The sequence below is a fragment of the Echeneis naucrates genome, chromosome 16 (assembly GCF_900963305.1).
Source record: "Echeneis naucrates chromosome 16, fEcheNa1.1, whole genome shotgun sequence".
NCBI classification, from domain to species: Eukaryota; Metazoa; Chordata; class Actinopteri; order Carangiformes; family Echeneidae; genus Echeneis; species Echeneis naucrates.
The window spans coordinates 13,057,927-13,069,066 of NC_042526.1; the positions used below are offsets into that span (position 1 = coordinate 13,057,927).

An 11,140-nucleotide genomic window follows, 5' to 3' on the forward strand; every position below is an offset into this window, starting at 1 on the left:
GTTTTCTATTTGGTTTTAAGACAACTGACAGCCACCATTTAAAGTCAAGTTGGAGTGTCTAAGTCAATGTCTGCTTCACTGACACCCTGATGTCCGAGGGTAATTTACACACGTCCCTTGCATGTCTCGCTAAGTCATTGTAAATGTTGTAAAGAAGCACTAAAGAGTTATTTGTCTAACTTTGCTTTGTGGTGCCTGCTGTGCTGCTCCTCTTATCAGCAGGACGGTTCCACTGTGATGGTTCTGGTTTATATTGTGGATTTGAGTGTCAGATATATGGCCCTACGCTGAAGCTGGCTCTTACTGATATGTTTGGGCTGTCTGGACACTACACTGAAAAACACCTTTGAGATTGTCACCCCTGCGTGACATTAAAAACACAAATTAGATTTGTGCAGTTAGAATTTTTTTGCCTCCTCATGCATGCATGTGAGTTATGCTATTTGAGATGTATCCTTTATTGCGAAGCTGAATGATAGCTTCCCTCCCTGTTCTTAAGCTTTAAGTTTGGTTTCCGCCTCAACAGTGGGTTTTCCCAGGAATTTGTTTGTGTTTCAGAACGTTAACTTTACACACGCTTTGTTGTCATTGAAGACAGTGAGGAAGTTATGTAATGGAAGTGTCATAAAATCTGGCACTGTTTGAAAATGCCAGGTCCCTGAACTTAAGAAAGAACAGAGCAGCCAAGACACTTGAGTTTTTACAGGGTCTGCATTATATGTAGGCCAGATGCATGTGTTCGATTGCTTGTTGTTAGTTTTATGTCAGGCTTTGAGCTGCAGATACTTCAGCAAGAGAATAAATGGCACAGCATAATCTCTAGTTGGACACCATCTCTTGCTCTGGTGTTGCTCTTCACCTGGTCGAGACGTGGAAAGTTGGCTGGGGGCTCTGTTTCTTTGGTACGTCCAGATTCTCACTGCCACCAGGCTTTGTTTTATGTTCTATTGCGTCAGGCACTTGAGGGTGGACAATTTGTTTAGGCAGCTGAAGATGGAACTGTGCATAGTGGAGGATTATGAGATCGCTGGCTGATTTGTGGGTTGGATCTCCTCAGCCTAACAGCTCCAACATCCAACACTTGTTACAGTGTTAAATTATGATACCTAAACCATAAATGTCCTGTATTAAAGCAGGAAGACGAAAATGGATAGATGCTTTAGCTTTTGCAGAATCATGATTTTGGCCCTGTTGAATTCGGCTGCATAAATTTATGGGCCCGTAGTCATTGCCATATGACTCAAGTCAGTGTTGCAACAGACAAGACAAATATGATATCATGGGATTTTTCTACAACTACATGCACTGAAAATAAGCAGTACTACTTTTGAAAACAACCAGAGCTTGCCTTTTTTCCCTTCCTTCAGTCGATGAATTTGTCCAGAGTCTCATATGCCTTTGTAAAAAAAAAAAAAAAAAAAAAAAAAAAAAAAACTCTTCCGCCTAAACACACCCATATTTACACTGTGTTAAAAACATTGTACTAAATACAGCACTCAACAATTCCCATCTTCTCTTGGTTTGAAAGAAAAAAATGAACACTCACATTTCAGGTTGACAAATGCAGTGCTCTTCACATTTTTAAGTATTGGTAATGCATTACAGTTCCATTTGTTTGACCTGTCTGTATGGATTCTTTAAAATAATGAAGATAGGAAATGGCACTGTTTAGTGTCCCTTTGAACGCCGCTGTAGAGGGCAGCTCTGAGACGCTTCACTTTGAACTGATAAAAGCAAAGAATTATCGCTTTGTTTATACTGCTGCTAAAACTTGGAGTGCACTATCAAAGGAGAAGCCGGTGGAAGAGTATTAGAGAGTGTATTTTCAAAATCTTGTAAACCTTGTGAATTTATGTCACCATGACTTGGGGACCTCACCTTGCCCTTCTGGTTTCCATTTGCATTGGACCCCCAGCCTCAGAGTCAGCACCAATGAGGCATCATTTTGGTCTTTTCTTTTGTTTTCTTTTGTTTTCTTTTCTTTTCTTTTCTTTCATTTTGTGAGGTTGTTTGTTTGTTTTCTTGTTTTTTGTCTGACCCCCTGCCTCTCCGGGAGGTTCTTGGTCCTCCAACACTCAGGGGAGATGACCAGAGCACAAGGCTGGGACCCCTTTGTTTGCAGCCGTCCCATATCTAATCCTAAAAAGCTGGGAGTGATTTCCTTTTAATACTGGTGGCCCGGATGTGATGTTGTGTGATTGACTGGCTGTGATGGAGAGCAGGATGTAGGCAGGGTGAAAATTCCATTAATGGTATTGCTCATTTCTTAAAGTGGGGGTGGCCACACTGTTGATGGAGGTTTCACCCTGCCGTGCACCCGCCACCCTACCTCTTCGCACTATGAATGCCCTCTCAACCTGAGCTTTACTCCTGCACCAACTCTGCTGCTTAAGTGTTGCTTAAAGAGCTTAATGCAAAACTTAAAAGTGAAGTTGTACCCATTGATTGTGGCATCCGTTTGCATTTCTTATTTTCCTCATATGTTACGGCAGCTCTGCTATTGCTTTTGGTACAAAACATCCCATCATTCTTTTATAGCCTGTCATTGTGTGGTGGGAGGCTGTACCCCCCAGGTCTCATCCTAATGGTTTTTTGTGTGTTGTTTTAGTGGCAGATTTACATGTGGGAGGGACACAGGGCAGTGATTTACAAGAAGCAGTGCCACTGACTGGCCGCCTGACTGGCTTAGTGACTGACTGGCCCCGCTCCTTGTGTGTTCCAGGTGATAGTGCAGTCTGGCCGCCAGCCTAGCGTGCTGCAGAAACTGTGTCAGCTGCCCTTCCAGTACTTCAGCCACCCGCGCCTCATCAGAGTACTCTTCCCCTCACTCATCTCGGCCTGTTACAACAACTCTCAGAACAAGGTCATCCTGCAACAAGAGATGAGCTGTGTGCTGCTGGCAACATTCATCCAGGTAAAGAAAGGACCATGTTCACATGCTAAACCATGAATGAACAATTCAGTGATGTCATTTAGGTTGAAATGAGCTTTAAATTTTGATTGTGATCAATGCTGGGGAAAAAAAAAATCACAATCTTCCTGTCTGTTCTTGAGCCTTTTGTACCTCTAAATAAATTAAAAAATAGCTTTCACATCAAAGTGAAACATCTCTGTGACAGCTGATAAACCATTGCTTATCTGGGGCACAGTGAATCTCTAACAGCAGGTTTTTACAAAGATAAATGGCTTCCTTCACAGTGGATTTACCTGCCACTGGTTCAACTCCCAGTAAACAGCTTGTCTCTCTCATCTTCCTCTAGCAACACGCCCCTCATCACTCCGCAGCCACCACTGTTTAGACACAGATTAACTTCCATTCAAAGGGAGACAAGCCATTGTCATTTCTTTCAAACAAAGCAATAATGCATGGCGTCCTGCCCCATTGCCCTCATTGTTGAGTTAACCTCAAGAGCATTCCTCAAAGTAAAACAAGTTTGTCCAATGTTACATCATTAAACTGAAATATTTAGTTTAATGTAGGCACAAGTCATATGCCTTTTTTAAAGGTTTAATGAATTTTCATAAATTTAACTTAATGAGCCGAATGAAATTGTACACACATATCGCAACCAGTGCCTGCAGTATGCGGTTATAGATAGCACTAATGCGTGTTAATCCTCACAGGACTGTGCCACAAATGAGAAAGAGTTGGACAACAAAACAAAGCAAACAGGTGAGCTATTCTAATAATTTTACCCAAATGCATGAAAAAAGTATTCATTTTAATTTCTACGAAAATATATCTATAGAATTTAGATTAAAGATATTTTATGATTTGCTTTGTGTGTGTGTGTGTGTGTGTGTGTGTGTGTGTGTGTGTGTGTGTTTGAGTGACGATTTCCTCTGATGACACACTGTGCTTGTTTTGGTGAAATTCACTTTTGCCCATTGAAAAAGGATTAAGGATTTCTGTTAAACATGCAGGATAATGTTCCTTTCTGTTTGTGTAAAGTTTGCCAACCGTTGGATTATTGCGAGTTGTCCAACCGCTTCCCTCGAGATCAGTGGGACTCAGCGCTGCAGTTTTTTCTGAAGAAGCAAGAGGAGTAATGGAGTTGTCTATTGTCCTCAGAATGGAAAAGCACAGTATAAACACTACAAGACTGAGATATGGAGATTTTTTTGTGTTTTGTTTGGTTTCTTTGTCCTAATTTAAAGTCTACACGAGTGAATTATTTGTTATTCAGACTGTGTCAAATGTAAAGATTGTGAAGCCTTATCTTATATCTGTGTGTGTTTTGATTTCTCGGAAATCAAATCAGTGTTTAGGAGGAATTTGCACAAAATGTCTTGTTTTTACATTACAGTGAAAACACACGCACAATTATTCCATTTCACGTCAAGGCAGACATGCTACTTGTTGCTGTTGATACTCATCCATCTACAATGCAGTTACTAGTTAAAACTGAAACATGTAATTATACTGTAATTAATAATTTGCCAACCACTTCCATTACATTTGTTTTAATGTATAGTATTTCTTATTTTTGAATGTTAATAACCAGAATTTTTTCCTTGTCTCTGTGAGTTATGCATTACGTGAAATGCCTGGTTCGCAAATATGTGTTGTCATATTTTCAAGTTTACATACGTCTGTTTTTTCTCTCAGTTAAGAGTCATAAAATTAATATAATTTATTGAATTATTTGCCTTTATGACATGAAATAAAATACTTACGGTTAAGTTGTGTTGTTCTTTAGTTTATTCTGGACAGAACAAACTCATTTTTAGTAATATGACTTCACAAATGTCCACACTTCCACAGTTTGCCTTTGGTGAGTGTTGTATTCTACCTTTTCGATCCCAGTGACCTACTGAAGACATTTCATTTGATCTGATTTATGGATTTCTCCAAATTGCAAAAAACATGCAATTATGTGATTTCAAACTGGTGTAAATCATACCCTTCAAACCAAAAATCCTTGTAATCCTACCCTCTGAAGAAATTGTTGGCATTGTTTTTTTGTTTTTTTTTGGGGGGGGGGGACAGGTAAAAAAAAAATACACACACATACACACACCCCTGTACCTGTATCATGTATCACCACCGATAGGTGAATTATCTGCATTTAAATGGAGTGGTAAGGTTTGTCATCAGTGCTGCCTGTATTCCTTAGAAACAGACTAAAACCAGATTTAATTGAAATATTCACCAAAACAATTCTTCTCAAAACCAGGCACAATAAAGTATTACATTTTTAGCTTTATGGTGTCAGATGATTGATGCCTATTAGATATCACTGCCCAGCATATTCCTAATGAACGAGTTCTCTCTGAATAACTTGTTGATATCGGTGTATTCCGTATCCTCCCTGTGAATTTGTCTTAAGGACTAGACAGAATTGAGAATTCAGTGAGCCTCCTTGTCCTTGGCTGATAAAAATCGATCCACCCAACAAATCGTGGAGGTATAGAGTGTCGGTCCCGGCTTGACCTGCGTGCTCTCTTGTCCAGCGGCTATTTGCCATTCAGGATTCCTACTGGAAAGAAAATAAACTGAAGACAGGCCAGGATGCGTCCACAGGCCGGGAGTCCCTGAAGCGCTGCGCGGCCGGCCGTGCGTGTCTTTGTGGGTCCACTCAGTGTATCCTTTGCAGGTGATGCCAGACGCAGATAAGGAGCCGCTGCTGCCCGTCCTCTGTCTAGACTTGTAACAGTGGGCCTCAGGTTGGTCTGGTCGGGACGTGCGTTCAGGTAAGACCACTTAAAATGACGGCTTACTCATTCTAACTATCATGCACATTTACGGCGCCATAATAATAATAAGAGCGGCCTAATGATCTTAATGGCGTAAAGGGGGCGAGGTAAACCAACCTGAGCCTATTGTGTCGGATTCACTGACCTATGGCACACGGGCCAAACAGTGACTAATATCCTGTCAGCCATCAGTCACTGATCTACTGATCCAGAGGTCAAACATGACCTCCACATGAGCAGGCTGTGAGGGGAAGCTCGCACAGGGCCACCAAAAAACTCTGGGCCTCTGGGCGACACTTCTAATACTGAAATACTGAATACTGTCTCAAACAGTGTCAAACATTTAAGCAGCAGCAGAAGATGCGTTTCCATTTGTCTTAACACTGATTTGTTTATTCATATGTATTGTTTTTGCCGGAGAGTATCATTAAAGTTTCTCTGGATGTTTGCGGAACAAATGGATTTTGCATGCAGTAATCAGTTCGAACTATGTTTTTATTGATAAGACTGGCTATGTCTGTCCTCGTAATAAATAATTATAATAATTTATTTTTCGGAGAGAGCGCGTACATCGCGCATCTCATCTGTATGAGTCATTATTTTTTACAAGAGTCGATATTGAAACTTATAAATCATGCACATCTACACAGTCTGTGTTTTCCTTATAAACATACGGTGGCCTAAGTGTTGCCGCTCAGACGTCCAGTGCAGGCTGAAGTGTTTGAATCCCATAATAGTATATTCGTCCAGTCCAGGCACTGGCATCATGTTAGAAGGCAAGGTGTCTCACAAAGAGGGAAATGTCCACCAGCAGCCGTTTGTCCTGCCGAAGTGTCCTTGAGCAAAACTGATAGTGGGAATTGTCAGACCTCCGGCCGTCCAGCCGGGACGTGAGTCTATTCTCGGACATAATCCCTCCCGATACCTTCTGCGTCTCTCTCGGTTGAGGTCTTTGCGCGTCCCCGCAGAGGACCCCAGCTCATTCCCCCGGGGAGCTCCAGCTGACCTCGGCGGGGCCCCCTCACGTGTCCACGGGGCTCGGCACCATGCTGTTCGGTGTGTCCGGTAACTGCGACGACAGGGAGGTCACATCGCTGCCCGAGGAGTTGCCCAGAGAGCCGGACTCAGAGAAAGACACCTGCCGGAGGATCCGAGCCACATCAACAGGAAAACAGGATTTAGCTCAACACGTGCTGACCCAAAAGCTGATCTATTAAAACGTATGAAAACACAGCTCTGTAAATCCCCAGGGAGCCTTTGGCACAGCAAACAGCGTGTTTACGCCTACATCTTTGAACATGGAAATCCTTCACATCGCTTGAATAGACCTGTGCAGTCAGCCAGGTTTTTCACATTAAACTATTTAGCTACTTAAAAAAAAAAAAAAAAGAAACCGCCATCATCATCATCAACAACGACAACAACAACAGCACAAACGCTTCAAAACCTCTTAATTACACCACCAACTTAATTCATGCGTCCGAAAGAGGAATGGTAACTTATCTAAGTTTTTCTTTGCATTAGCCCACTTAGTTAATCCCCCCTTTGTGTGTAATTCAGGCCCACCAGTTGTTGGAAGGCGGGCTGGTCCAGGTCGCTCTGCAGGGCGAAGTCGCTGAGGGTTTTCCAGGGGGGCTGGTAGGTCTGCACCTCCACCGGATTCCCCTGCACCGTGTTGTCGTGCCGGATGGGGCTGCCCGCCACCAGAGGTGTTCCTGTCAGGCCCTGCAGGTTCTACAGGGGGGACCAAACACTCTCAGCTAGATATACGACCAAGGTAAAGTCATGTCAGCTTCTGGGTTTTTTTTTTTTTTTACTACGCCATAATCCAGAAGTAAATAAACATCAAGGCCCTTTTTTTTCTGACACTGTGAGGGGATCCACAGCCGCAAACGCAACATTAAACCCCATGTTAAATAACGAATCATCGGTTAAAAAAAGATTCAATAAACATTTACTGGCCTGCAAACAGCCTGAGTCTAATTTGCAATAGTCTAATGAAATTATTTTCATCCTCTCTTCTCCGCCCAGCTCTCTGGCTAAATAATAATAAGAATAGTAATAATAATAATTTGCTGTTATTTTTCTGAGAACAAATAATTAAAATAAAAGGCAGCTCTTGGGGGTGACTGAGGTTATTGCTCATATGAGGAGAGAGATATCTAATTTTCTGTCTTTTTTTATTCATAACGATCAGTCTGGCTGCTGTTTACATTGTCTTCCATTATTTTAAAATATTAGACTACATGTGATTTCATTGCAGCTTTCCACGCCTTTTCTCTAGTTTTATTCCCAATGAATTGTTTGTCTTATTTCCTACCGGGTAAGTGGCAGGAGCTCTTTGTTTAGTTTTTCGTTATTCACACAGCTGCAACATGCTTTTGAATTTTCCTCGTGTTTTACTTTTAGTGTGGAGATTTGAAACACGAATTTGGAGGTGACAGTGAGCCATTACACACGTGTGGATTTTTTTTTATTTTTTTTTTCTGTGCTAGCGTGGAAAGGCGTCACTCACCGTCTTGTCGCTGTGCTGCTGCTGCTGAAGCTGCTTCATCAGGATGGACTTCTTCTTGTCCTTGCAGCGCTTGTTCTGAAACCAGACCCGGATGACTCTGGGGCTCAGGCCGGTCATCTCCACCAGCTGCTCCTTCATCAGGGCGTCCGGTCTGGGGTTCGCGTTGTAGCAGGTCCGCAGGGTGTGGAGCTGCTTCTCGTTCAGCACCGTCCGGACCCGGGTGGTCTTCTCCGACTGTTTGTGGACGTGGTTCCTGTGATGAGGAGGGTGCCGGACCGAAACCGGGTCTGGGGAGAAGGAAAGGCTGATGAATTTACTGAAAGAAATGATTAGATCTGAAATGAATAATAATAATAATAATAATAATAATAATAATAATAATAATAAAACGAATGGATTTATGTGTAACTTTAGGCATGAATACTTTTAAGCCTAACTAACAAAAAATAGTCCAGTAGAATTTACAATTAACTCTATTCGTAATTTATGAAAAATAAATAAAATGCTATTTAATACAATGTTTCACTCTATAGATTTTATTCAGTCATTTCAGAATAAAACCGCGGAATATAAATTGACATTGCTGATTCTGAAGTTACTGGCCTCAAAATCATTTTAGATGAGGCCTGTGTATGCACAGCAAAAATACTAAGTGCTCTTAAGATGCATTAAGACTATTACTACAACGACTACTACTGCTAAAAACAATAATAATAATTTGTATAAGAATCACTTTTACTGTTATTATTATGATGATAATAATAGTCATAATAAAATCGCTCTCGTACCTGATATGTGCAGCGGTCTGGTGTGGATGTTGCCCGGGCTCAGCGGGCTCCCTGCAGAGGCCCGCTCCACCAGCAAGCCGTGGTCCGCCAGACAGAGCAGCTCGTCGTCCCGCAGGGAGAACTCGTCCCCCGGCAGGAGGTGTCGACTGCACACCGAGCACCGAAAACACTCCATGTGATACACGTTGTCCCGGGCTCTCATCACCAGGTCGCTGCTGCAGAAGCCCATGTTACACTTTGCACATTTGATGCCAAATAGCCTGAAAAGGAGCGCAAAGGTGTGTCGGTACCTCGCATCAACCCTGAATTACCCCCCTTCAAGCTCCAGCACAAAACAATAAAAAAACAAACAAACAAACTGCGCGCTGATGTGACGATCACATGCGGAATAACAATAATAATAAAAAATTTATATCTGCAACACAAATCTGAGTCTGGTGCACAGTTCATATTGCTTTTTTTTTTTTTTTTTTTTGCTTATCCCACTTTCATTCACACTGCCTGCACATTTATCCCCCCAAATAGACGGTTTGATTATATTATTTGATCACATGTCTGCCGCTCCCTTAAAAATCCACAACTTGCTCCAAAAGCCCAAGCACATGGCTTCTAAAATTCAGAAAAGAAAAAAAAAACAAACAAACAACCAAGCAACGAAAAGCAGCATGAAAAAACGCCAGAACTCCTACCTTGCGTAATCTCGTTTACAGTAAGTCTTTCCGTCTCGGACAAAGCAAGTGCAGGTCTCGTCCAGGTACTGGCTGCACTCTGCGCACTTGAGGCAGGCTGCATGCCACTCCAGGTCCGGGGCGACTCTCAGGATGTACTGGTCGTATATCTGACTCCCGCAGCCCACACACATTGCGATTCCCGACTTCTCTGCGTGAAGGGAGAGACGCGTTACAATGCAGCACTGTTTGCGCCCGTCTAATCCCCAGGACATCCCTGTGAAAGCCTCTGCGCCGTCAGCAGCGAAGACGTTCCGCTCACAGCAAACATGTGGAGCCCGCGTCTCCTCACAATATTGCTAAATTAAAGCAGTGAGGCCACCGCAGCTAAAAATACCTGCTGCTCCACTCCCCAGCATGAGTCACTTTAAACGCACGAGTGCTACAAATGCAATATATGTTTATATATAGAAATGTGTATCATGCAGATGTTATTGGATAAATATCGTGCTCTTTTCGTTGAGCGCTCCGGACACGACAGCTGATCACGTCCTGTTGCAGTTTTCCATTTTTATGCTGCCAACGAAACGAATAGAGCGATTTATCATCAAAACTGAAGAGACTCCACGTCGCTTGGGACATAAAAGAAAAGGGAAATAGTGTCATTAAAATCCCAGAATGCTAATATGTGAGAGTAACGGGGAGAGTCTTACTTTTTGAATGATCCCCCATATCATCCAAGAAAGAAGTACTGAGCAGGATATCCACCATTCAGGAGAAGTAGCCCAGCTGCAGATGGAGGAGAGGAGCGGCAGAGGAGACAGTCCCGTCCCGTCCCAGCTTGGATGATAAACTTGTATTCCTCCACCGAGAGGTGGAGAGAAAACAAAGATCCACGACCAGTGACGTCTGTAGACCTGGACCTCTCTGAGTCCGGAGAGAGGGTGCCATGCAAATCTCCTCCTGGACCGTCCCCCCCCCCCACCCTCCACCTCCCCGGCTTCTTGGACCGACTCTGAGAGACTGAGCGTGTTTTATCTGCTTGTCCCACAGAGCAACATCTTCCGACGTGAGAGCAGCTTTGTGTCAATTCTATACTTTAACTTATTGTGAGACATCATGTGTGGATTCGTGTTGTCATCACTTCGTAAGCGATCACATTCCCTTAATATTTATCCCTAATAAAGCATTTTATAGTAAACTAATTGTCTTCAATACTCAAGATTATTATGGCGTGTTTTTTCTTTTTCTTTTCTTTTTTTTTTATTGTTTTACAGTGAGATTTTTTTCTCAGTAAATCTTTTTGTTTGGATTTCTTTCAAACTAGGCTAACAAAACAGAAACTAAATACAGAGCTGAGAATATAAAATTATAATTACCTAATATCACTGCCCACCATTTTATCACTGCTATAAATAATGAAATACATGATGATGACGATAATTATAAAGATGATTAGGTTATGGTGATGA

The 11,140-nt window shown here is 42.3% G+C and overlaps 2 protein-coding genes across 4 annotated transcripts in view; one reads left to right on the top strand and one right to left on the bottom strand.

Moving 5' to 3' along the window:
- scaper (S-phase cyclin A-associated protein in the ER) overlaps positions 1–4,677 on the top strand; it is a 53,333-nt gene extending 48,656 nt beyond the window's left edge. For all 3 annotated transcript variants that reach the window (XM_029523341.1, XM_029523343.1, XM_029523342.1), the window contains 3 exons: positions 2,723–2,914; positions 3,625–3,673; positions 3,953–4,677. In XM_029523341.1, coding sequence (XP_029379201.1) covers positions 2,723–2,914; positions 3,625–3,673; positions 3,953–4,050 — 339 coding nt within the window. In that variant the 3' untranslated portion in view covers positions 4,051–4,677. The remainder of the gene's footprint in view (positions 1–2,722; positions 2,915–3,624; positions 3,674–3,952) is intronic.
- Positions 4,678–5,209: 532 nt separating this feature from the next.
- Positions 5,210–10,496, bottom strand: isl2a (ISL LIM homeobox 2a). Its single transcript, XM_029523396.1, has 6 exons — positions 10,382–10,496; positions 9,690–9,879; positions 9,001–9,260; positions 8,213–8,499; positions 7,264–7,431; positions 5,210–6,835 (listed from the first exon to the last, which is right to left on the bottom strand). The coding sequence occupies exons 1-6, from the start codon at positions 10,437–10,439 to the stop codon at positions 6,719–6,721; spliced, it is 1,080 nt and encodes a 359-aa protein (XP_029379256.1). The 5' UTR covers positions 10,440–10,496; the 3' UTR covers positions 5,210–6,718.
- Between the last annotated feature and the right edge of the window lie 644 nt (positions 10,497–11,140).